The 27,595-nt window shown below is 38.9% G+C and overlaps 2 protein-coding genes across 24 annotated transcripts in view; both read left to right on the plus strand.

Moving 5' to 3' along the window:
- Positions 1-21,835, plus strand: part of cacna1ba (calcium channel, voltage-dependent, N type, alpha 1B subunit, a) — an 88,780-nt gene extending 66,945 nt beyond the window's left edge. For 16 of the 21 annotated variants that reach the window (XM_032579775.1, XM_032579774.1, XM_032579777.1 and 13 more), the window contains 9 exons: positions 1,107-1,212; positions 3,080-3,187; positions 6,305-6,411; positions 6,910-7,049; positions 7,238-7,370; positions 8,920-9,033; positions 11,639-11,861; positions 12,705-12,916; positions 13,810-21,835. In XM_032579775.1, coding sequence (XP_032435666.1) covers positions 1,107-1,212; positions 3,080-3,187; positions 6,305-6,411; positions 6,910-7,049; positions 7,238-7,370; positions 8,920-9,033; positions 11,639-11,861; positions 12,705-12,916; positions 13,810-14,340 — 1,674 coding nt within the window. In that variant the 3' untranslated portion in view covers positions 14,341-21,835. Of the gene's footprint in view, positions 1-1,106; positions 1,215-3,079; positions 3,188-6,304; positions 6,412-6,909; positions 7,050-7,237; positions 7,371-8,919; positions 9,034-11,638; positions 11,862-12,704; positions 12,917-13,809 lie in introns of those variants that run through there. The other 5 variants (XR_004341327.1, XR_004341328.1, XM_032579787.1 and 2 more) reach the window with 4 other exon arrangements.
- Positions 21,836-24,257: 2,422 nt separating this feature from the next.
- On the plus strand, positions 24,258-27,533 carry LOC116729393 (uncharacterized). Of its 3 annotated transcripts, none has more exons than XM_032577894.1 (3): positions 24,258-24,477; positions 24,547-24,623; positions 24,693-27,533. In XM_032577894.1, the coding sequence occupies exon 3, from the start codon at positions 25,712-25,714 to the stop codon at positions 26,753-26,755; it is 1,044 nt and encodes a 347-aa protein (XP_032433785.1). In that variant the 5' UTR covers positions 24,258-24,477; positions 24,547-24,623; positions 24,693-25,711; the 3' UTR covers positions 26,756-27,533. The 3 variants fall into 3 exon arrangements, with proteins under 3 accessions (XP_032433785.1, XP_032433786.1, XP_032433787.1); XM_032577895.1 differs by having other exon boundaries at positions 25,027-27,533; XM_032577896.1 differs by lacking the exon at positions 24,547-24,623 and having other exon boundaries at positions 25,027-27,533.
- The last annotated feature ends 62 nt before the right edge of the window (positions 27,534-27,595 follow it).

Genomic DNA, 27,595 nt, shown 5'->3' on the forward strand with positions numbered 1-27,595 from the left:
TTTGCCACATGTGTTCCCCTCCATCTACCTAAAAAAAATAAGCTCTTCCTGATCTATGTTTTATTAAAAAGGTTGAATACTACTTTGTTTTCTAAACTTTCATTTCATTATTTTCCCATTATCCTTTTAGCGTGCCTGTGTAATGGGCATGAACATGGTTGATATTTTCAACTGTATTCTAAATCAGAAAAAAATATTGGCTACATTGTGTAGCGTTGAGTTTAAATAAATAATCTGATAACATCTTTATGGACATCACAAGAGCATAACTGAGGTACCTGACACCCTTCACAGCAAATTTGTATTCAAACGTGTCATATTTGCATTCTGTAACTCCTATTCTTTGAAATCTTCTCTGTGCTTGGTGATCTTCTGATCATGTGTGTGTGTGCGTGCGTGCGGGCGTGTGCGTGCGTGCGTGCGCATCGGACCCTCAGCTCCTCATTCCCTCCTCATTCTCTGGTCTTTTTCTTCTCTCTGCCACTGTTAGAACATGTAGATGAATGCTTTTTGTGTTCAGGGGAGCTCAACTCTTACAACAATAATGTCTGTTTTCTGCATCTAGTGATGCCACTAGTGTCGTATAAAACTACCTCTGAATCTCTCTGCTAAGGCTGACCCAGCTTGGTGGAATGGACACTGTTTACTGGTAGCTGCCACTTTACATCTGCAGCATGTTCAGTCTCTTCAACTCCTAAGTTGTTGATTGCTAGGGTGGTAAGCACAGAGTCGAGCTCCTGCAACTGTCCAGGCACCTTCATGGTTATGCGTTACATGCCTTCTCTCACCTTTTTTTTGGTCAATGTCGGTCTTGCACCAGTGCACTTCGACTTGCAAAATAGTGCATAATGTAGCCAATAGCAATGAATGTGAATGTCTAGTTTGTCTTTACATTTACATGGAGAAGACTTTTTGTGTGCTAAATTGAATCTAGGTGAAATTGTATAATTACAAAAAAAAGAAAGCAATAGTAACAAAATTGGTCAATAAATAATAAAGACTGTTGCAGTAGCACACAGATTGATTTCTCTGAGTGGATTGGATATTTTGATGTGGAAGTTTTAGCATGTCATAATGTTACGTCTGTCACCTGATTCTCTGCACAGCGTCTTGTCAAAATGAACATGCCCATCGCTGATGACAACACAGTTCACTTTACCTCCACTCTGATGGGCCTGATTCGCACTGCGCTGGAGATCAAGTTGGCCTCAGGTCAGATAAACTCAAACATCTATACAAAAAGTGCCACAAACAAAAAGGTATTATATAAAATGAGCTACAAAAGGCACTAAACCACTGCCTTAAAACCATGTAGTAAAGAGATATAATAAGATGTGGGTAATATTGAAATTTTCTAAAATAAAATCTAATTGGTAATGTTTAAATGGTGGAGAATGCTAATGCATCATGCATTTACTGCAAATCTCTAAAAACTATTCATTAAATCAAGCTACATGTGATCTTTGAAGATTTTATCGAGTTAAACATTGACAAATGATTTAAACTGATCAGTTTAGAACAGAGAACATCTATCAACTTTGATTGGTGATCAACAGGCCAGATAAAAAAGTGTCCGATTTTTTATTTCTCCACTCATTAAATCGATCAAAAGTATGTCCCCACTATTTTAAATACATAGAAACGACTTGCAATTTCATGTACTTTAATGTTATTTCTTCAGTCTATTCAGATTAACAGTCTTGTGTTTTCTTTTTCTTTCAGTTAGACTTAAACTTATCAAGCTGGGTTTTTTTCCTTTCTGTGTTACAGTCCATAAGAAAAAAAAATGCAAATCAGCCAAAACAAGAATTGGCAAATAGACTAAAAATCAGTAGGCTACTGTCTAAAAAAAGGTCTTACCGATAGGTACTACTTCAGAGAGGCATGCAGATCGATTAGCCACCAATCGGTGGCTGATTGATTTAAGCCACCTTAAACGCTCTGAGAGTGAATGGGGAAGTTTGAATATTGTGGTGGAAAATTACCTCGGGGGTTCAGCACATGAAAATCCATCGACACAATGAATCTAATATGACATTTAAAAAAGCAATCAATTGACGAAGTTTGACTATATCGAGGCTCACTGCAGGATAAAAGAGGTCCGGAGCGATCAGACAGCAGGTAAAGCAGAGCACAACTACAAACACTCACCTGGATGAGCATGATGGTCAGAAAGCTAAATAAATATCCTGAAAAATAATTTAAGTCAACGAGCTAGAGGTGTAAGACGCCGGTTCTTGTTGAACCGCCACTACGTGGTACCGGTAGTAATATTTTGCAGTGAACTCTCACACCGAACATCTGCTTAAAGCTGCAGCATGTAACTTAAAAAAAACCCCATAAAACTTCGCTATGTTCTAACATAAGACAGATAATCTCTGGGGGGAAAAATCGATCTTCTCTGCCTCCTGGCATTCTGCTGAATTTCTCAGCTCAGTCAGAAACAGACAATCAGAATCAGCATTAATCAGTTTGTCATGCTCTCAGGAAGTTTTGATTCAGTAACTCAGGATTGTTTATTTTGATGCAATCTGCATTTAACTTTGAATTAATGTTTTGTTTTTTACTTGACATTATTTGATACAGGCAGTGTTATGAGATTTATTTGACCCATGTATAATTTAGGGTACAGAGAGTCTTACTGTTAAATATTGTTTTAGTGATGGCAGGTTTTTCAATTGTCCTTTTGACTGAGTAGCTGCTGTATTGTGCCTGCAAGTATTTTGCATGTTTTATGTCTAAAATAGGTGAGTTTATTGCCAGATCATTGTTCCATTTTGCCAGATCACATAGAATCATTTATACCTAAAGCGAAAAATTAACAGCTAACCCAGGTGAAAGGCAATGATCGGTGATTGACATTCATGGTTGATCAGAATCGGAATCGGCAGCAAAAAAACCTGATTGGAGCATCCCCAGATATTACATGTCCTTAAAGCCTGGTGAACTAGGTGTTTTAGTAGTTCCTTGCCTATAATAGTGTCTACCATTTGCTCTTAATAGAATATTTTTGTTATTTTATTCTCCTGTCCTCTGTTCATTTAGAAGGTTGAATTATATATTTATTGTTGATTTCCAGGTATGGTGCTGCAGCGTTTAATGGATGCTGAGTTAAAGAAAGAAATATCCACAGTTTGGCCGAGCCTCTCTCAGAAGACCATGGATTTGTTGGTAACGCCACACAAACGTAAGTTCCTGCTTCATTTTTAACTATCAAGTTCAGCTTTGACCTGTAAATAACCATTTTATCTATTTTATCACAATGTGAGAGCATGCATACTCTTGTTCATGTGCACAATTATGCAGAAATGACAAAGCAATTGGATATTGACTCTGATGTTTTTATGCAGTACTGCATAAAAACACTTAAAATATGTATGTAATAATGAATGTGTTGCCTTCACTGCTGGCTAAGATTAAATATGGTCTGCACATCTTTCAAGAGGGAACATAGATATACTGCAGCAATATAGGAAAGCTTCATTTCAAAGAAACAATGGTGATTGTTTATACCAAGCAACAAGCTTTGATTATTGACTTTAACCCGTAAACTAGCTCTCCTCAGTATCTAGTTTAAACACTTGTTCACACATTTTTTTAAAATCCAGGACAGATTAGGTAGAGGTATAAATGATTAGAACTTCTGAATTGGAAACAAGATTTTAGGTAAAAATTTATCAGGCACCTGGGAGTGTTCTTAATGAGAAAAGGCTCATTGAGTTGTCAGGTTGGGACTGAGTGTAGAGGATAAGTTGATAGTTTAAGTGAAGAATAGAATAGAATAGAATAGAATTTAACTTTATTGTCATTGCACTGTCACAAGCACAAGCAACGAGATGTAGTTTGCATCTATCCAAGATGATATTGTTTAATCTTTTAGTTAAAAAGATACCAACAGATCTGGCTTAGTGTTACTCTACTTTCAGAGTGCTGGTTTTGATGATCCACTGTACATTATCCCTCTGTCCAAGTCAGATCAAGAATACGCATCAGCTGATATAGAGTCCCAGTCCAAAAAAGTCATTAAAATAAATTCCATGTATGTCAAATAACCTTTTTTGTATTCCAAAGAAGGTTAATGCCTTCATACATTCCTTATACCATTCTCCTGACTGATACTTTGTCCAATGAGATCTTTTTCATATTTGGACACTATGGCTTCAGTTCAAGGATGCAATGAAGCAAATGGTAGGGAAATCTAACAAGAACAGCAGAACCTGGTTTGTGGTTCATCAGATTCACCATAAATGATAGAAGGTGGGACTGCATGGTGGAGTAGTTAGCAGCATTATTCTAATGCGGCCTGGTGGCTTTCTGTATGTTCTCCCTGTGTATGCGTAGATTCTCTCTGATTACTCCAGCTTCCTCCCACAAAGCAAAAACATGACTGTTTGGTCAAGTGATAACTCAAAATTGTTCTTGGGTTTGCGTGTGTGTGAGTATTTGTGCCTGTGTATTAAATACTATGTATTTAATACACTGTTAATTTGTTAACAGCAAAGCTGTGTATTAAATACTATGTATTTAATACCATGTGGGAACTATTTTCCTGACACATATTATGTTGTGGGGACTCACTGCTCCTTGTGGGGACTGAAGCCTGGACCCCACAAGAGGAAATGCTGTTTCTGGGTTAAGGGTTAGGTTTAAGACTTAGGGGTGAATTGAGTCTTGGTTAGGGTTAGATATGTGATGGTTAGGGTTGGGGGTAGGGTAAAGGTTAGGCTATAGAAATGCATGGAAGTCAATAGAAAGTCTCCACAAAGATAGTGTGACAAATGTGTGCGTGTGTGTATGTGATCGTTTGTCTTGTGTGTCAATGTGTTGTCCTGTGATGGGCTACTGACCTGACCAATGTGAGCCACCTTCTCACCAAATGACTGCTGTAGATGGACACCAGCCCCCTCCCAGCAACGCTGCAAAGATCAGTGGGTATAGACCAGGGGTGGGCAATCCTGGTCCTCGAGGGCCGGTGTCCTGCAACTCTTAGATGTCTCCCTGGTCCAACACACTTGAATCCAACAGCTGAATCACCTCCTAAGTGCAGTCAAGTTCTCCAGAGTTCTGCTAATGACCTCATTATTTGACTCAGGTGTGTTGAAGTAGAGATACATCTAAAAGTTGCAGGAGACCGGCTCTCGAGGCCTGGAGTTGCCCACCCCTGGTATAGACAATTGATAGCTGGATGGATGATAGGAAGTAGGAATCAAAATTTTCTTCAAGTATTAGTTTAAGATTGAGCACATTTATGCAACAAGCATACTGTAATTTACTGTTTTTTTTCTGTAGATTTTCCTCTAAGAAATCTGTTTTTCATCTGAATTGCACCGTAGTAGTGATGGTGGTAGGAGTTTGTTACGCAAACAGTGGGTGATGATTCAGTTCCTGCTCCATCTGTCATTTTGTCGACAAAGACAGATGAGCAAGACGTTTCACCTGCCTTGCCTGACAGGGGTGACCTGCCGGTGGCATCAGTGCATGGCAGCCTCACCTCTGTCAGACATAGACTGCCCCTGGGCAGGTGTGGCTACTAACCAGTAGCTCGCCACCATCAGTGTTTGAATGTGTGTGTTGTAATTAGTGAATGGCTGAGTGTAGTGTAAAGAATTTTGGGGTCCTCTGGACCTGATAAAACAATATACAAGTACAAGTCATTTACTATTTGTGCTAAACAAAGAAAGGTTTGAAGTGATTCATCAGAGTCCACATCATTATTAAAATACCCTTTACATTAAATGTATTCAAGGTGGTCTAATTCTTATGTCTGATTGCTTAATACTGTAGGTGCTCACAGCTCTTTTGGAAGATTCATGTTTTCTGTCAATTTGTTAACAACTTAAGATCTGCAAGAATATTATTATATTTTTATTTTAGATTTGTTCCAGATAATTCATTTGTTTTAATTTTGTCCCACCTGAATAACGTCTAAAGAAAATAAGTTCAATCAAGTCCATTTCTCCCTAAAAATAGACCAGTCATTGATGACAGTTGGTGAGTCGCCTTTCACAAGGTGTACTTCTGATTTGCTCAAAACCTTATATAAATCTGTACTGGATGTTGCTGTAGCTGCCTGCTATTTATAAGCAACATTCATTTCATACAGTGCTTGCATTTACTTCAGTTTAGCTGTAATACGAATTCTTACTAAAAAATCTATTTTAATAACTTGCTATGAATGTAACAAAAAGCTTTCTTTCCTGAACCTTTAATTAAATGTGCTAAGATCAAAAAGAGAAGCACTAGATCTATAGAGTTGCCTCTTTTCTTTCTTCTCACATTATTTCCTGTCTTCTCACATCCTCAGCCAATGAGCTAACGGTAGGAAAGGTTTACGCAGCACTGATGATCTTTGACTACTTGAAACAGAGTCGAGCGAGGAGGCTGCAGCAGATGGCCAACTCTGACCCCCAGGTAAAATGTCTGCACAACTTCCACATGGATTACACACACACAAACACATAAATGCACACACAAATGCACTGAAGCACGCTCACATTGGATGCTACAATATAAACCTGAGTGCATGTGCCCTCATGTCCTTGCATAGGAAATGCACAGATTCACCAAAGATCTGCATGACTGGAGACATGAAAAGAAAGTACTTGTGTTTCCACAGGTTGCTCATTGGGTTTTTACAAAAGAATATTTGACATTTCTAAAGCACAAATCAAGATTGAATAGTTGAAACTAGACAGGCACTGAACTTGAACATCCACAGATGCATGTTTGTTTCTGGAATCACAAATTATCACATACAATGTCTGAATGCATGACCCTGAAGACAAAATTCTGCCCCTAGTGTCCACCTTTAGGTGACACAAAGGAATATTGTTTTCCCTGAGTCCAAGAATATTTTGCCTGCTGCTTCTGAATGTCCTCAGCATGTCGCCATCCATTTCTCCTCCACAGTGCAAGGTCGAAGCTCTGTTTAAGCCATTGCTGCCTCTGACTCACATGCAGGGCTCACCCAGTGCTCCTCAGTCTCAGCAAAGCCCGGAGTCATTCCGTCAAGTGGTCAGCTCTAACTCCATCAACAATGGAGGGATGCTGTAAGTTCCACACCTCACAGTTTCTTTCTGAAAGCTTGCATCAGTTGGTTAAATAAATACCTGTTAACACGATCAATGTGCATTTTCTGTCTAGATATGGTGGGAACCTAAAATTCTTTTGGAATATATTTAGCTAATAACTTCTAAAATGTAATGTGATTTGAAGCTGTGGCCGTTGTATCGTTCAGACCAGGTTATGACCCCAGAAATAAATCAGTACCTTCCACTGGGATGGAGAGGCCCACCGAGGGGGTCTATCCCAAACCAAAGAGAACCATATCCAAAGGCCCATCAGTGGACACATCAAATGCTGTCAATCAGGTAATGTAGAGACAAACATGTGCAGCCATTGGGCTAATCCCATTGTGTAAGATATAACAACATGAATGTCCTAAAGAGTCCATAAAAACAATAAACCATAGCAAACCTGGTTCCCTTACACATAGCTACATTCAGTAAATACAAGGCACAGCCTTTTTCAGTTTTAGGTTTTAATGTATCGGACCATGATAAAAATATATTTCGTTTTTAGCAAGGTCTAGAATGACCTACAAAAACACACACTACATTTTATTTGTTGAATAAAAGTTTATAGAACCACCAGCGATCCCTTGCAGTTGCTTTCTCCATGACTTCATTGGTTTCTGACATCATTGGGGATTACTGAACTAATGTAGTTATATAAAGATCTGCGTGGAAACTAGTTGCATGGTTAAAAACAACCAACCTCTGACACCCGTGAAAAAAGATTCCCAGGATGATTGGATCTCAGTCCACTGTTCATCTGTAGTTCTTGGTCTCAGGAACTGCATGTTGATGCCACCTCACATGTTTCTGTTGGTTCAAGGTTTGCTGTTTGTGCTGGTCACTTCATAACCTGAATAACATCACTTATGTTGATCTTAACCAAGAGACTGCTTCCTTACTGGTTTGATTGGGGTACTTTCTTGTTGAAACATCTTTCCTCTTGAGCAAAAGACAACACCTCTTAAAGTAGTTTGATCAGTCCAAACGGATCTATGATCCTTGGTATCTGATAAATATACCCACCCCCAAAAACATAGAAAGCATGAGTACAAGCACAGTGTATGGTGGCTTGTCCACAAAATGATCCATGTCTAACTAGACCAGATAATGTACTCTTAATCACAATGTCACCTGCTTCAAACATTGTTTTCCAACAAAACAACTTTGCTGGGGCTCCTTGTCAATAACTTGGCTTCACATAGTTCACACTAAAGCTTCTTACCTCACCCTGGAGCTGATTAATGAGTGAGCCCGTCCCATTTTGGCTTGTCTTTAACCCATTCTCTCACTTCTTTCTGGTTTTTATTTTTATTTTAAAATCATTGTAGCAAATCCTTTCTGTGCTTTTATGTTTTGTCCTCTACACTTAACTGTTCAATCAAAGTACACTGTTCTTCCAAACAATGTCTGAAATGAGTCTTTTTTTCTTAGTCTCAGAGAATGCACCAAAACCAACATGTACAACATTTGCTCCTTTCACCTTAATATGGACAACTTGCTTTGTCACTATAATAGCATTTTTTCAATGAACAATTCTATTACACAGGATCAGCAGCATGCAAACTATGACATTTGGATCTGTTGGTTTTCTATCATTATAATTAATTTACTGGTGAATTCCTTGCCATATAGAAATATAATTTTTATTAAAAATTCTGATTTATGAAGTTGCGATGCTGCTCTCCTCTTATTTTATTTAGATACTAGCAGATTGTCCTACGTTGATATCATTTGTAAAATGACAGAGTTTTCCTAAACTCTAATGATTATATCCCCAAAGCTTTCCATCTTGTAAAAAGAAGTGTTGATGCAGGAAGTAATGTGGAACTTATTGTATGTCCAGGAGTCAGTAGGGCTGAACAGTGTCAGCAGCACAGTCCCAGTCCCAGTCCCTGGTCCAGGTCTGGAGAGCCAGGGCAGGGCTGCTTCAATGCCTCGACTCAACGTGGAGCTCCAGGTAACAGCTCTTCCTCATGTTCTCAACTGCAGTGAATGTGTTTATAAATGCTCCAGTGGTATTATGATTTGAGCTTACAGTATTCTGTCTCATCTTTGAGACAGAATATTTTGGAGCGTATTTAGGAGCTGAGTATTTAGTTATTCAGCTTTTGTTTACGCTCACTGCAAACCAGGTTAACTCTTGTCTTGGGAAATAAATGGGATTCTTGGTGCAGTCAGCTTTTCTGGGCGTTAGGAGAACAACATTAAGCGCAGGGTCTGACGCTGGATGTGGAATAGGTGTTAGATGACTTCAACATGATAAGAGTCAAGTTGACTAGTCGCTGTTACATCATAGAAATACAAGAGAAAATCCTTCACATCAGCTTACAGGCTTTATTCATAGCAAATATGAACAAAAGATCACTTATAAGTCTGTTATACAGAATGAAGAGAACAAAAAACTGAACACTATACTTCAGCAGCAGTGGAGCAGAGCGGTGATCTTTTTTCTTGTGGACTGAAAAGTTGCATTCTGAGTTTTCTTTTAACACCCGTTGGTACTGATGATTGGATAACTGCATATATAGGAGTCAAATTATTACGTTGACCACAATCGTTCATGTTAACATCATAATCATGGACTTCCTCTCTATTCCTGCAGTCATATATTGTTTCAACTCCCTCAAACTGACGCATTTGCATTATCATGTGGAGGGGAACACTCAGCAGTCCGATTGTAATATCTCTCCACTGTGGGCTGACCTCTGAATCTTGCCTCTGTCATATGAATGCTGGATTTCATCGTTGAGATCAGAGAAACTGGAAGTGTTTGCTCCTGATAAACTGCCATATTGGGGTCCAATGATATGCAGAAGTTTGTTCAATGCACAGACGTTTGTGTGTCATCTAAAAATGTTTGTGTCTGTTTTAGAAATCATTTTCTTTTTTCTCTCCTTTTTTTATCATCTCAGTTTTTTCTGGCTTTATTTGTTATGAAACCTTATCTCAATGAACAAGCAGGAAACTGAACCCTTTTTTGGATGACATACTGAATATTTTACCACATCTTAAAATATGTGCAGTCAGCTTACCTGTTCTTAACCTGTTCTTGAAGCCTCTAACACTACCTGTTCTTGAAGCCTCTTTATGTTTCATTTGGCATGCATAGAGGACTTTCTGTTCATTGAACTCAGGCTGAAACATCCACAGAAATATAAGAAACAGCCCATTCCTGAGCAATGTTGATTGATTTGTGCGTTTAAAGTGCTCTCTGCAGTTCAACTATGGAACGCTGTTGTTTGGCCTGCTTTCACAGCAGAAAAGTGTACAATAACGTGATTAAACCCTGGCCAACTGCCAGCCATTGGTTCAGTGATACTTTCCTCCTGCTGCCTACTGAGACGTTGGTCTAAATGGATCTGGACTCAACATTCACTGAATGGTAATTGGGTTACGGAGAGAGAAAAATCTTCTGTGAAGGATTAATGAAAGGATGGAAGATATCAGAGCATGCTGACCTGCTGTCTTCGTTTTCTCACCTTTTGGAAAGAAGGCCAGGAAATCCTTCAGCCAATTCAATTAAAGTTGGCCTTTTGTAAGCAGCCTGCTAGAGTGTGATAGGAACTCTAGACTGCAGCCAGAGTCATGGGTCCCCACAGCAATCATTTACAATGTCCCATCTTTATTTTTTATTTTTTTAATTTGTGCTCAACTTGTTCAAATCCTGTTATGACCTCTTCTATGACCTCTACTGTTATCTAACATTTTGCTCTGCACTGACAGTGTTAGTCTGTCCTTTATCTCATAAAACATTCTTATTGTGGAGTTTTATCACCTTTTACTACCAGCACATGCTAAGGTCCATTTTATTTAGCAGGAAATGTGCAGGATGCCCATTGTAGGCGAACACCTGACTTTGTTTTCTGAAGTTCATCTTAGAGGTGAAGATAAGATGTCTGTCTTATACATCTCAGTTATTGTCTGTTATGGTTAGTTACATGTTTCAGTTTACACAGCTTTGATAGCTGTGTTCACAGAGTGTTAGTAAATTTGTTATATAAATGAATTAGATACAAAGAGAAATATTTTAAGTAGTTTAATGTTGATGATTATGGGTTCCAGTTACTAAAAGTCCAGAATTTGACAAAACTAATTTCTGTGATAACTTGAATACTACATAAAAATAATACAAGTTCTTTTATTCCAGAAATATTGGTCTACAGATGACATTCATGTAGTATGTTGACACGATGTTTACTTATTTATTCTGTTTTGTATTGTAAAAACCTTTAATTTTCTCATGAACTAATTTTTAGGATGGCATTAGCTGTAAGCCATAATCACTAAGTTAATACTTTGAGTACATCACTGATCCTTAAAAAGGTTTGATTGTATGAAAACTGGTGCAAACTTGAGAGCAATCACAAAGCTGATCTACAAAGCAGGCACAAATATTTAGCATGTCTGCCGTCAGGAATATGCAGAATATATGCTGATCATCAGAAAATGCAAAATAGTGGGAGCAGGAGTTGGAAATGTAATGATGTAATGAAATATGTAGTGCCACAGAAATAACTTGTGTAGGATGTGATTCTCATCCTTTTCTTTCTTTGCTCCTTCAGTCTGGTCGTGATGCTAGCTCTATGAGACGGTCTGTTACCACTGTAGCTCCACAGCGGCCCCAGGAGGTTAACCTTAGGGACTACACCCTGGAGAAACCTCGTCAGGAGAGAACACATCACCATCACCACCACCATCACTGCCACCACCGCAGAGACCGGGACAAAGACAAGAGACAAGGGTCTTTGGATACCCCTCTTGGGGGCCAACCTCCCAACTCAGCTGGTCAGTCAGCAAACACTACAGAAAGTTGTGTTTCTAAAGAAGATCACTTTGTGAAACAGTGGATTGACCCATTGTGTCAAGTGCAAAACGGTATCCCCCTACTTTTAGACTTTTCTTTGATATTTTATTTTTCTATCAGAAAAAGACTTCAACAAAAATAATGCCATGAAAACTACTGATTAGTACTAAAATCTAAAACTATTGAAATCTTAAAGGTAATGAATTAAAAAAAAAAAATCAGTTCAGTGCATTTATGTTACTCCTATTCTCATCTGATTAAATCTCAAGGCCTATTCTAACACAAACATGGCAGGACTGGTCCAGGACTACTTTCACTGGGAAAGAGAAATGATTAGCAGTGATAGTTTCTGCAGTAGCTTTGTCAATGAAAGGCACATAGCTAAACACAGACTCTCTGGATCAGGTGTGTAATCCTGAAAAAGAAAAACAGAGAGGGAACATAAAACTTATGACAACAGTAAGTAAAAATAGTGCATACAGGGAGAGAAACGCAGAGTGAGAGCAGCCTAAACCTATGACAGCACAACTACAGAGATAGCTCAGGATACCTTAAGCTATTAACTCTAGTCTTTATCAAAAAGACAAGTTTTAGGTCATGGTCTCAAAAGTAGACAGGGGGCCTATGCTGTGTTTGTTCTCTGAATTGTATATTGAGGTGTTTGGTTTTTTGTCCTTACTTGTCTTAGGACAAAGGATGAAATTTAGCTATTGTGCTAATTCCTTCATATTTACACTGCTATAAATTGTTGTAGTATTGGTTAATGTGCACTGTCGTAATCAAATAAATCACTACAATAAATAAGAATATTCTTCCCATTTAAGGTGGACCAGAACAGCCGGCAACTGAACCTGCTGCCTCCAGAGAGCGAGCCCATAAACGTGGGCGCTCCCATGAAAGGAAACACCATCACTCCTCAGCAGACAAGCAACGCTACTACTCCTGTGACCGCTACTGCAGCCGGGAACGCTGCTGTCCCATATCTGCTACTGCCGCCTGCTCCTACCGAGAGGAGCAGGAAACCAGCAAAAAGCAGGTAGGAGGCTGCAGCTGACTGGAACAGAACGGATGATGGAGAAGCACTTTCCTATTTTATTTGGACACATTTGTAACATAAACATTAGAATTCATTGATTATCTCTGTAGAATGTACTAATTGTTTGTCGGAGATTATGATTGGTAGTTTCATTAATAATTCAAAATATTGCTCATATACTCGCATAAAAAACACTACCGCTGTCATTTCTAAGGTTTAAAGGTATTGTTTTTACATTTAAGACAAATATTTCTCAAATAAAGTCAATTGTTACAACTAATCATAGATTTTTTTTTAATACAAACATTAGCCCCTTTCAGATCAGATTTTCTCTTAAGCATGCACCCACAAATACAGTATGTCCCTTAAGATACAGTAGCAGGCCATGTGTGCTTCCTGAGTGTGCAACTGGGATCACAGAAAGGTGTGTGGCACAAAATTGGAAGATCGGCCTGTAGCTCTTTCTGCTCCGCAGTGAGCAAAAAGGTCCCAGCATGGAATGTCTGATCTTCAGCTGCTTGTAAGGCATATAATAGAACGTGTGTAGATTTTGGATAGGATATCTGATCTGAAAGGTGTTATTGTCTGAAGACATTTTCTACTCTGTCTTTCTTTAGTATGGCCTCTCATTCGCTTTCACTTTTTTCCCCACTTTCTCTTTTCATCCTTTTTTTGAATTTTTGTCTCATTCCCATATCATTGGTGTTTGTTCTTTTTTTTGTATCTTTGTATTTTCTGTTCAACTTTGCTTCCTATCGTTGTTTGTATCTCTCACCTCTTAATGTATGTTTCTTTCTGACCCTGTCCTTGTCTTCTTGTCAATACTTTTTCTTTTCATACATCATTTTCTCATTGTTCTGTCATTTCAAATTGCTTGTTCAATTTTCACCTAGGGCAGTGGTTTGGTTAAAGGCAGCCAAGATGCATCAAGATCCGGTTCAAGCACACCAAGCCGTGGACGCCGGCAGCTCCCACAGGTCCCACACACCCCACGACCTGGGGTGGGATATAAGACTGCATACCCTTCTCAAGTGCACTTTGTGTCTAGTCAGGCTTCTCAGAGTCCTGGCCGACTAAGCCGTGGCCTGTCGGAACACAACACCCTCCGTCATAGTGGTTCCTACTACTTCCCCTGCCCTGTCACTCGTATCAGCTCAGAGCCCTTTCTGGGCCAGGGCCATGGTGAGGCCCTGGGCAGTCCTTACAGCAGCTTCCAGAACCAGCTGGATGTCTTCCAGGATGTGGCATCACTGTCCCCTACCCCTAGTGCTGAACAGTCACCCCGGACCACACTGCCTCGAAGGATGGGAGCCCTACATCCAACTTTTGGTGTAGACCCGAGTGTGCCCAATGGGTACCACTTAAGTTTAGGGGGCAGCACCAGCCCAGGCACTGGATACAGGGCACTGAGGTACAGAAGGTAGATGGGAATGAATGGTGCTACCATGGCTTTAAACCAACCTTTTTAATGCATTTTGAGGCATTATTATGGGTTTTATCAGCTTTTCTGAAGGCTTTAGTTTACATGGTATTTTTGTGTTTAATATTGTATTCTAGCTCAGAAAGTTAAGGTGATGTTTCACATGGCATTCTAAAACGAAAGAGAAAAGACATTTCCTTTCCAATAGGAGACACGTTTATCTGGCAGTTGTTAGGGTGTTTTTTACCTCAGTGTTTTGTCGAAACCACCATATTGAGCTTGAAAGAATAATTGAAATGGGAGAATCATTTTCTATGTTCTAGTAATAATACCCTACAACTTGACGAGATAAGAGTCTTACAGTTTTAGATAAGACTTATGCAGACCAGCTGTATATTCAAATTCAGCCTTTATTTTGTCTTATTTAAACGTAGCGTTCAGTGCGGGACATGGGTTTTTTCTCATGGTGGCCGTTGTGCTACACATAATGCCTTTTGCTATTGTGGAGAAAATGAGTTGTGGTGTGTGTGTGCAGCTAACTTTTTGACCAATAGTTCTTTTATTAAAACTTAAAGCTGCACTAACTTGTCCTTCCATAAGTCAGCAATTATAACAGATTCCCCCTTTTCAATGACGATTTAACAGGTTCAAATAGCATCTAATTCTCCATGTTGGTGATGAGTCCACTTGGTTCTGTTTAGTTATGGAGCTTGCACTGTTCCCAAGTATTCATGCAAAGTGAACTCTTGAAATTCTGTGAAGGATGTCTCTGAACAGACATTTTTAGTATGCTAACCACAAAATACCAGCGTGTTATTTTGACAATTTCTTTTTTTCAGACAGACATTTCATCAACAAGACATAATAAAGCAAGACTTTCATATTTAGAAGTGTAAATATAACACCTTATTACCAAATATACATGCTCAAATACATATAAATACTCCACTTGACTGTGAGCCTGAAAAGGAGCATGATGAAATTTAACTTATATAATCATACTCTGTTTCCATTCAGTAATTCATAACATAAATAATCTTCCCATTTCTCATATCTCTTCTAAATAAAAATAGTTTCTGAACCAAATGAAAATAATACACACGCTCATATATGCATATATACACATACACATCTACCTGTAAATATACAGTACATATGTAATGTATAACTATATACACAAACACACACATTTACACACGCCTACACACCCCTACACCCAATTGCCCAAGTCATCCACAGTGTTGTAATTCCCAGCCAAATTCATCACCCCTGTTCATCCATTTATAATAACCACTTTGAGGCTTTTCTTAAAATACCTCATGCTTGGACTTTGCTTCAACTCTTTGGTGAGTTCATTCCAAATCTTCACACCAATGACTGAGATGCACATTCTTTTCATTGTTGTTCAAACAGTTAAAGTTCTGAAGTTGAGGTTTTCTCTATAGTCATATCCCCCCACTCTAACAGTAAATAATTTTTGATTATTTTCTGGTAATAGTTTGTCTCTAGCTTTGTACATAAACTGGCAGTTTGAAACTCTTCCAGATCTGGGAGTTTAAAGAGTAAGAATTTATAAATAAATTGCTGGTATGACAGAAATCAACCTTGTGAACTATTCGAATGGCTCTTTTCTGTAATGTGCATAATGGTTGAAGTGAAGTTTTGTAGGTGTTGCCCCAAACTTCCACACAGTAACTTAGATAGGGCAAAATAAGTGAACAGTAGAAAATATGAATGGCAGGGGAGTTTAGAAATTTTTTAGCATTATAGAGAACTGCAATACTGCAGATCTTATTATGAGTCAATACTCCTAAAAAACAAATTTCAGTAATTCTTTCCATATTCGCATTATCAATTATTATTTGTAAATTGCTATCCGCTTCACAATTCCCGAATAACATAAACTTGGTTTTATCTAAATTTAGTGATAATTTATTAATATCAAACCACTTTTTCAATTTACATAGCTCTAAATTAATTTCAATCAAAGGCTGCTGTAAATTTTCACCTGTACAAAAAAATTTTGCATCGTCTGTAAATAAAACAAAATTAAGTATCTTGGAAACCTTACATACAGTATGTCATTTATGTATAAAATAAACAACTTTGGTCCCAATACTGAGCCCTGGGGAATACCACAAACAATGTCCAAGCATTAGGACTAGAAATCACCCATTTGCACAAATTGTTGCCTGTTGCTGAGATAACTTTTATTCAGTGCAAAACTACTCCTCTTAGACCATAGAGCTCGAGTTTCTTGATGAGTATTTTATGATCAATTGCATCAGATACTTTTTTTAAGTCAATAAATATTCCAACAACAGGTTTCTTTTTATCTAATGAACTGGTAGCCTCTTCTGTTAATTAACAAACTGCCATCACTATGGATCTTTGTGACCTAAATTCATACTGACTCAGCAAATAGTTGGTGTTTATTAATAAATCTATCTAATCTGGCAAAAAATATTTTTTCCAAACTTTGGGAGAATTGTGGAAGTAAAGAAACAGGCCTGTAATTTGTGAAATGATGTCTGTTCCCAGATTTATAAAGTGGGATAACTTTTGCAATGTTAATTTTTTGTGGAAATATATCAGTTTGAATTGACAGATTACAGATACAGTATACGTTAGCGGCTGGATAATTTCCACAATCACCTTCTTTATTATTACCATGTCAATACCATCACAGTCAGTTGACCTTTTATGTTTACATTTATTTACTATATCTATAATTTCTTTTCCTTCCACTGCTGTGGGAAACATGGAATCTGGATTTCTGCTAACTAATGTATCATTTAGTGTTTCATGTACTGTTGGCCTTGTTTGGACATTAGTAGCAAAACTCTCTCTGTTGTAACATCTTAAAGGGGAGCTTTCATTTTATTTTTCACAGTACGATTTCAACCTCTTTTGAATCAGTGTGTAAAGATATTTAGTCAGCTAAAGAGGAAAAATTAATCAATAGAGCCTAATTTATTTGACAGGACACATTTTTTGTTTAGCGTGGACATTTTTAGATTATTTCAACCATGTATATTAGAAACTCTTAACCAGCAGACAGTGGAAATGCTTCAGCTGTGTCGCATTAGAGCTGTTAGGGAATTCACAGAGAAGATCATGCTTAGAGATTCAAAAATCTGAATTTTATGTCTGATTTAAAATCATCTTCTCTTGAAAATCCTTGACCTGCCGACACAGATTTTAGCTTATTCCAATTTCTGCATAAGACTGGAACACTGAAAATAATTTCTTTTCATCTTCCTGCTATGAGTGGTTATTAATTATTTATACTAAGAGCAGCAGTGATGTCACTACACTCATGTGATAAAGCAGTAACTTTAAAACAGGATGTTACCATTTTAAAACAAAAACAAAATTATTCTTGAGTTGATATTTTAATATTGATATTCTTCTGGTGTTAAACTCTGTCTAGCCTTCCTGTTATCTACTGAATCTCCTTCTCTCTCCCACTCTTTCATTGCCAAAATGAACCTCAGACAAGTCTCAAAAATGTCATAGAAAATTCAGCTTAAATACCTTTTTTCATTTTTAAATGCATGACCACATGTGACCTAATAGCAACTAAAATTATGTGTTTACTCATTAGAAAAGATTGAGTTTGAGTTGTTAACTGTACAGACACCTACAGGATCAAACAGATATGTTAAATTATGCTTAAAGTCAGTTTCTCTGTGAATCTCGGTTTATGTATCACCCTTGTTGATTTGTGGGCCATCTATGGGAGTGCTTTGGGATTCTTGCTGTGTTGCTGTGACAATTGCAGATCAAGGAACAAAATGTTATTGAAAAAAAAACCTTCAAAAGAGATCTGGGAGAATAGCTACAAACTAATGCAACATATAACAATAAATTCCAAGTTTGGTTGTTCCTTACTATAAACTGAAGGAAGCAGAACAATTCTTCAACAGTTATGCCCTTCTTTAGCTTCTTTTTTACACCGAAGTGCAGCCTTTGATGAAATATTGTAGACAATTGGAATTACTAGAAAGTGTTGTTTCAGGTACTTGAAGATCAGCATTGCATGCTGGTCTACAGATACCATCATAATATCCAGCAGGAGATCACTGTTACTTTCCCAACAACGGACATTCAGTGCTTAAAGCAGCTTTGGACCAATAATGTGAGCCTGACAACTGTGTTTAAAATGATTCATTGGTCAACGTTTCCTCTTCCAGGTTTCTTTCACAGCCAACAGCACAACCATCACCACCCACTTTGAGTTAGCTGCAGCGAAAGTATGGTGGTTTCAACAGAATAACTAGTGCTGTAAGTCAGGGGAAGAAAACAGAATAGCAGATCAGAGGATCAGTGTAGAGAACCTCAGACTATACAACACTGAGAAAACAAACTGTCACTCTTTAGTCTACAACTCCACCATTCCACAATGACATCTGATCTTTTGCAACATTCCCAGTTGAACAGATGACTGCTGGCTGACAGTCAGCACTTCTGTTTTTCTCAAATACTTCTTTCTTACAGCCTTTACAAAACAATGCATGGTTAGCCGACTAGTGTGTTTTCTATAAGAAGTTCATTGTGAATGATTTTCTTCTGTTGTATCCATTTGTTGAATAACATGTAATAACACTGGTGTGTTTTAAGTGAACTGTTTACAGTTTGCCATTGTTTCAGGTCTATTTCTTACAGATTTTCTTTCGTTTGGAATGTTTTAAGACAAAGTGCCTATCCTTTTAGATTTATATAACGTAGAAAATAATGCAACATCAACTTTTTTGTAATGCATCCACACCAGAATAGACAGTTGATTTATTTTGTATGGAGCTCTGCAGGAAAACATGTTGCACAGAAAGCCTTATCTGCAAGCAACATTTATACCTACAGTACGCTTGAAAATCATGAATTGACAAATGACCTTAAAAATGTGTTTTCCTCTTTTTTAAAAAAATTTACATTAACAATATTGTGAGCATTTAATTCCTCATAAAACCATGGACTCTGATGTGAGTAAAATAGTGTGCATGTTTAGAGTGTAGCTCTGGTCAAACACCTGTATTTTTGATAAAGATGTCAGAGTATGCCCCCAGGAAGCTCCTGTCTTGTTCACAATATAAACCCATGTGGGGGTCACCTGATGTCTGACTGGACAGCAGAAAGCATGTCTGAGCGAGGGCTCCGAGCATAAAGAATGAACGTGGCTTGCTCTGTTAGTGTGTGTTGAAGTGTGTAAACTGCTAAGCACAGATTCTTGCATATCTTTTTTGTATGTGGAACTTCACTCATTTACTCTGTTGCCTTTGGAGGCAACTAGCAAAAAAACAATGAATGTGATAATATCATGCCAAGACACTTGCAGCCACTGCTTTCATTGCCGATTTATTACAGTAGAATACAATGGCACTATTAGCTGTGTTCAAATTACCACTCAATATGATGCATGCTTATGTGTGACGCCAGTTACAGTTGAGTCTTAATAGTTGAATAATTTAGCTACAGAGAAAGATAAAAAGAAAAATAATAATAAAGATGAAGAGGATGAATGCAATGGAATCACTTCCCTTTTTCTGAATAATTTAGATTAAAATGAATATAATTGGGCTTTTATTTCAGTTTGACTTTCACCATTATAAATGGTGAAAGTTTATTGCCTATACTATCAGCATGTTATTTTCATGTTGGCTTGTATAAAAGTGGCCCACAAAAGAAGAACTAAGTAAAACATTTCATCACTTTTACCAACTTCAAAGATCAAATAACGAATAGAAATTATTTAAGTCCATATCATATATTTTCTTTAAATGTGGACCAGGCTGCTTAGCTACCTTTCCTTTTTAGCAAAGCTGCTCCAACTTATCAATATGGATTATAGAATTTGGACACAGCTAATATGTGAACAAAATTAAAGCAGCAACAGCTTTGATGGAACTTGTCAGAAAGATATGCTGTGCTAATGTGGAAAATCCATTGTGAAATGATGCAACCCACTGTAGAAGTAGCAGATAAGTTGTGATCCATGAAGGGTCATAATAAATGTGAAAGGACATGTAGAACGCCACCGATGATGTCACAGAGAGCCCACTGGTGGATCCGTGTTTCAAGTGTTGTCTTCAAGTGTTCATGTGAGGCCTGTGAACTGAAGCTAAGAGCTGTAATTTGAACTGACCAGGACATCATATGAAGGCTGCTCTGCACTCAAAGAATAATTGTTTTGTGCATCTCGACTGACAAAGGATCTTGCAAATTATTGGCAGGTTTATTTGCTTCCCATTATGGCTGTGCAAGATGGAAGGAATCTGCAACAACAGACTGAATGGATTGTAGGTTCTCTGAAAGCCTGTGTCTTTGGTGGTCTACAAGGAAAAGAAGGGAGGAAAAAGGCCAAGAAAAGTAGGGCTATGCAACAAAACCTCCCCAGTTCTCCACCCAGTCCATTCTGTAGCTACTGATTCAGGCTTCAGCATGATTGTGACCAAATGATTTAAAAAACAAAAAACATGCAAACAAGAAGACTTGAAACGTATTGAGGAACAAAGTGTAAACAAGAAACCAATTATTTGGGACTATAGCAACTTTATACATGTATTTGCATGCACAATATTTACCCACGTTAATGTCAAATGAAAATCCCTTATGGGAGGAGATGTGTTATTCTCTTTGGAAAATATAACAATGTTTTTTAAAACCAATATGTTTTATGTCTCAGCTATTTTCATATTGTTCTGCTGAAACAGTTATTTGCTGAACTTTCTGAGGTCTGTATTGCATCAAAGGATATGTACCTCTGTCTAAGATGATCACCCATTAGATCCAAACTTCTGGGTTGTGCATATCTTTGGGGTGTTCATTTGGTTTTTACAAAAATAAATAAAGTAAAAAAACACCAAATGTTTGCATGTTCTAACAGCGTACTGTATGTGCATGGAGGAAATCTGGTGTTTTTAGAAACACTGTGCTTGTTTCTATCATTTTTAGATTTTGTACGATGGGGTTTAACAATGCTTATTAATACTTAAGTCACTAATTATTTGGGTGTAATCTAATGTCTATTTAAACAGACATTTTCAGTTACGGAGCAGAATTCATTGTTTTCATGCTCTGATTTTGTGCCTTTAAACCTTTGCTGTCACATTTCAAAACCTTTGTGGCATCAAACTTTGCTTTGTAGCTGCATCAAAATAATACCTGCTGTTATAATTGAATGCTGCTTTCCCCAATGTTATTAAAGTCCTGCTATTATCCTTCTGGTACTTAAACATCTATTGACTGCGAAAACACAAAATCCTGCTCTCACACTGAAAAAACAATTAATTGAGTGATAACAATAAATTACCCCCTTTTTAACATTTTTGGCACTTCATCCCTTTACTGCAAACCTCCTGTTGGGTGTGGGAATTTAGTGTAAAATTTGTTTTTCCAAATTTCATGTCTACTGACTAAACTTAAATTCTTAAGTTGTTTCTACATTTTGTATGAAGCCAAGCTTCTTGAAATAAACTTTCAATTACATTTAAACCACTGGATACCTATATGAAGTGTCAGTCATGTTGAAGTGATAAATGTTCACACAAGCAAATACAGGCATATACAAAATACACTTGGTCAAAATTTGATACCTTTTAGCCATTTTTTCCAGTTGTAGCTGCACTGAGTTTTCTGTTGGACACATCCTCACAAGCAGAGTTGGGAGATAAAAGTATTTATAGCCACTGAACTTTTCCATGGTTTGTCACATTACAAGCACAAACAAATATATTTCATTGGAATTTAATGTGAAAGTGGTATACAATTGTGAAGTATGATTCAAAACAATGTTTACAAATAAAAATCTGAAAAGTGTAATGTGCTAAAGTATTCAGCCCTCTTTTCTCTGAGTGCAACCAAATGCCTTCAGAAGTTACTTGATGTCTGCTAATGACCAAGTAGAGTCCAGCAGTGTGTAATGTAATGTCAGGAGGGGGAGTTTGTCCACGGGACAACTATTAGTCATGCATGGCACAAATGTGGTCTTTATGGAAGAGTGGCAAGAAGAAAGCCATTGTCAAAAGAAAATCATATGAAGTCCAGTTTGCAGTTTGACAGAAGTCATGGGAAGATGGGTGAAATAAAGAGCAAAGTTGGAGAAAACCTGCAAAAGACTTGAGACTGGGGTGGAGGTTCCTGCAGGACAGCAACCCTAAACATAAAGCCAAGGCTACAACAGAATAGTTTAATAAAAACGATATAACGGCCCAGTCAAAATCCAAACCAAAACCCAATCGAGAATCTGTGGCAACATTTGAAAACTGCTGTTCACAAACACTCTGCATCTAATCTGACTGAGCTTGAACTGCTTTACAAAGAAGAATGGACAAACATTTCAGTCACTAGATGTGCAAAGCTGGTAGAGACAAACCCTAAAGAATATCTGCTGGAATTGCAGCAAAAAATAGTTCCACAAAGTATTGACTCAAGGGGAGGAGGGGTGAATACTTTAACACAGTGCATTTTCATTGTTTTATTTGTAAAAAAAAAAAAAATGTTTTGAATCACATATAAATTACAGCTGTTAAGCATGAGAGATGCATGCACTCTCCTGAAAGCATAATTTTCACGTTCCCATTACCAGGTAGAGCACAAGAATAGAAGGAACACATTGTTTGGGGTGGGGGGGTTGGGGTGTGGCATCCTCAGTGTAGTGCAAAATCATGGTTGCATGAGCATTATAAGAAGTCTGTGGGCCAGATCTTGCTGTACAGACAGTTAAACAGCTCATGTGGGTCCACTCGACCACTCTTAGAACTACGGGAGGGTTCAAACTCTGCTCATTCATTTTAAGCTTACAGAAAGAGCGCCAAGCTGCCAAATGAACAAAAGTAAACTGACCAATAATATTTAATCTTAGGATTTGCGAACTCTCACAAACTCATATAGATGTGGGCTGCGAACAAAATGTTTGGACACAAATTATTTTTTTCCCCCACAATTTTGTTAATAGTAAAGATAATTATACAATAAGAAATCCCATATATATACTGTATATATGTATATATATATATATATATATATATATATATATATATATATATTTTTTTTTTTTACTTAAAGGAAAATCTGAAGGTACGCACAGTGAGTACAGCTGCAGGCGCTACTATGAGTACCATTTCTTTATACTCAAAAAGGGGCCCTTGGGGCATCAAGAAAGGGGCTGGGGCTCAAGCCCCCTCCGCCCTCCCTCTGCATGTGCCTGCTAAAGAAGAGTTAAAGTTATCCTAGAGCATTATGATTTCACCACTAGCTTTCACTGCTGGTATAGTGTTGTTTTGGTGATGTTTGATGCTGATTTTGTGCCAAAAGTAAACTACTTGTGATTATGGCCCAAAGGTTCAAATTTCTATCAAACAATAAAGTATTCTCCCTCAAGGTTTTGAGAGATTTTAACCAGACATGTCTGTTTTCTTTGAAGGATAATAACTCCCTCTTACTTATTAGTCCAGACATAATACATGAGATTTTTGACAATCCAGTACCAAATGGTAACTCCTAGCTTTTGCACTACACTAGTTTCAGTATTCTCATCAATTTTGTAGGTACAAATGTCCTGTTGCTGTCTCTCTCGCTGTCATATGGGACAAACAGATATGAATAAATGGTAAATGGACTGAACTTTTCTAGTCATTTTAACCACTCAAAGCGCTTTTACACTACAGTCATATTCACCCATCGCCCACGCACACACATTTATACACCGATACGCAGATCGGTAGGCAATTTGGGGCGCCTACCGATCTGCCCAGAAGCACATCGACATATGGCAGGAGGAAGCTGGAATCGAACCTACAACCTTCCAATCGCAAGACGACTACAGCCACAGTCGCACACACACTTATACCCGCAGAACCCACACATGCATTGAAAGGACATTCAAACTCCATGCAGAGGTTTGCATGTCAGCTGGGATTCAGTAGATATGTAGTGGTATAGAAATATACATATTCCTATACAAATAGTTTCCAGGTGTGACGCTCCGGTTGGGTAAAGTGGGCGGGGTATATAAGCGGCCGCTGTGCCCAGTCAGACATGTGTCTTCCTCATCATCCACTGTGTGGCCCGCGTCTCTTGGGTTCCGGCGGAAGAAAAGGCAACATATCGCCAGTGTGGTGCATGCTGTTTTGATTCCCTGGTGGTAGGTTTCCTCTCTCCCTGCACTATTGCTGATCTTTGTTAGAAAATCTAAATTTAAGTATGATTGTAGGTGAAACGCTATTGTGCTGCTCTCCTCTGCTTCCTCGTTCAGCGAGTGTGTGTGTGCGTTTTTGCCTGGATTGACAGGTAAATAAATAATGCTCATTGGAAGCTCCAGTTTGTTGCAGTTCTGTCTAAAATGATTAACTTTCCTAGGTTTCCCCATATTCGAACCATTGCTGCTCTTTTGGATCCCGGATTGTGCACGTCATCAGTTGAACTCGGACTGTGGTGGCGCCTGCACGCCTTAATTGAAGCGGTGTTTGGGGTGTGGCATCGGCGCGCCGAGCTCGCCTCCTGCTGTGGCGTGACCAGAGCCACACCGGATCTTAATCTTCAACTTGGATTTTCTATTTTTTTCTTTATTTAGTTTCCAGCCCTTTAGTTCCTTTAGATAATTGTTTATTTATTTGGGCGGATATTGTTTTTCTTTTGTTGTATTAAGTATAAGGTTGTTGTATTTGGTTAACTGTTTTTCTGTTGTTTGCAGTTGCTGAGGCCCGGTGGCGGTGCTGGTGTGGTGACGGTGTCTCCCTCTTTTTTGTGCCGTGATTCCTGAGTTTTGGTTGTCTCACTGCGTCTGGTGCTTTTACGGTTTTTTTGTTTGCTGTGTTTGGTGGATGCCGTCCCTATAGTGGCCCCTTCTGCCGGTGACCTCAGCTACTATAGTTTTTTTTCTGTTTTTCCTTAGTTTTTTTGTTGTAAAGAACTGGTTTTAAAAAGAGTTTTAAAAGAATTTAATAAATAGCTTTTTGTGTATTTGAAATTGCCTCAGATGTTTTAATTCATGCATAACCGAACCTGTGTGCTTTAAAGAAAAGAGGTAATATTCTCTGGGTGAAATTCCCAGGGTGGCGCTGTGGAGCAACTTAATTGGGTTTAGAAATTTAAATTGCCCAATATTCTTGATTTTAACCTAGTCTCGCCACATTTTTGGCGCTGCGAGCAGGATATGCTTTTTATGAACATCTGAGACAAGTATTTGTTTGAGTTTTTAATATTTGTGTTGTGTGTGTGTGGATTTTTTTCTTTTTTTGTGTAGATTGGCCAATCCGGCAACAGAGCAGCAGTGGTTCCGTGCAGATCTTCAAAGTGGTGGGTGAGGTGTTAACAGTTAACCTTAGGTTGTAGTTTTGCACTGTGGTAATCACAGGAAATAGAATAAGCTTGTGATTATGGAAGAAGAAATTCAGGAACTTAAAAAGCTGGTAGCAAGCTTACGAGCCGACAATGAGCAGTTGCGACAAGGACAGGCTAGCTTACGTGCTCAGCCGTCCACTTCTTCAGCTTTGCCTAATGCCCCTCCTACGCCTAGTCTCCCTGTAGCAGAGAGACTGATTTTTGTACCTAGAGATAGGAAATGTCCCATCTTCAGAGGGAGGACAGGTATAGGTTTGAGTGAGTGGATGGAGGAAGCGAAGGTGTGTATGAGAGCACGACATCTGTCTGTGGTTGACCAAGCGTTTTTCCTATTCGATCACCTGGAGGGAGAGGCTAGAAATGAAATAAAGTATCGCTCTAGTGCAGAGAGAGAGGACCCTGCTAGAATATTTGAGATCCTACAGGAATTGTATGGTTGTTCAGAGTCCTATGTTGCTCTTCAAGAGGCCTTCTTTTCTAGAAGACAACTAGAGGGAGAGAGTCTTCAGGAGTTCTCCCTTACATTAATGGGCCTTATGGAGAAGGTAAAGCAGCGTGCACCTGCTGGTATGCTGAATTCTGAGACGTTGCTAAGAGATCAGTTTGTCGAACAGGTGTTAGACAGTTCCCTGCGTCGTGAGCTGAAGCAGCTGGTACGCATGAGGCCGGACAGCACTTTGCTTGAGGTTAGGGCTGCAGCAATCCAGTGGGAACGCGAAGGGGTACCTCATAGTGGGAGGAGTCGTAGCCAGTCGGTTCCCTCAGTTTATGGTGTCCAGTATGGGGTTCGTGGTGGTCCTCAGGTAGCTTCTTTAACATCAGCAACGGAAATGAGCCAGATAAGAGAAATGCTAAAGCGTCAGCAAGAGCAGCTCCAGCAGCTTAGTGCAAGCATTTCTCAGTTGCAGAATTTCCGCCGTCCTAACCAGCCACGCTTTACTGGCCCAGTGATCTGTAGGCGGTGTAACCAGCCTGGTCATTTTGCACGAGAGTGTGATGGGGTGCGTGCCCCCCATCGAACCCAATGCCAGTCAGATTCAGCTGCTCAGTCCCGTTCTGCTTCCATGGCGGAAAACTAGTTCCCGCCGGACTGCAGAGCCACAGTTTGGGTGGGGATGTTACTGGCTCACTAGCCACTATTGGAAGTTTGGGTGCTTCTAAGTTGGTTTCAGTTTGCCCTCATGCGGATGTAGTTATGGGTGGAGTGACAGTCACATGTTTGGTGGATACTGGTTCGATGGTGTCCACGGTTTCTGAAAGTTTTTTCCGTCAGCATATGGAGTCTTGGGGTTCGGAGCGCCTCCAGTCGTGTCATTGGTTGGAGCTTAGAGCTGCCAATGGTCTGAAGATTCCTTATATTGGCTATTTGGAACTGGATGTATACCTCTGTGGCAAATTGATTCCCCACTGCGGTGTTTTGGTTGTGCAGGACCCTTGTGGAGAGGTCCCAGCCAAAGTCCCAGGTGTTTTGGGGATGAATGTGATCAGGAAGTGTTATCAAGAACTGTTTGGGCTGCATGGTGTAGCTTGGTCTTCTGTGTCTGGTGTTGCTGAGGCCCCTCAGTCAGTCATGCAGGCACTGCAGCAGTGCCAGTTTGCCGACTCGCGAGAGTCTCGGAGTGGTCCCGGAAGGGTTAAGGTCAGGGGTAAAAAGGGCTGTCGGATTCCTGGTGGAGTCATGAAAATTGTGGCTGCCACATGTTCTGATGTGTATGCAGGCTCTACTGTTTTGTTTGAACCTTTAGAGTCCGGATTGCCTTCTGGTTTGCTTGCTTCCCCTGCCTTGGTTCAGGTAGTCAAGGGTACAGCTTATGTGCCCATTATTAATGTTGGTACGACAGAGCTGGTGGTATACCCTCGCACTGCTGTTGGCACCTTAAATGTTGTCAATGTTGTTAGTCTCCCTGCAGGAATTACTG

Source organism: Xiphophorus hellerii, chromosome 12 (genome assembly GCF_003331165.1).
Source record: "Xiphophorus hellerii strain 12219 chromosome 12, Xiphophorus_hellerii-4.1, whole genome shotgun sequence".
In the NCBI taxonomy this organism is placed as follows: domain Eukaryota; kingdom Metazoa; phylum Chordata; class Actinopteri; order Cyprinodontiformes; family Poeciliidae; genus Xiphophorus; species Xiphophorus hellerii.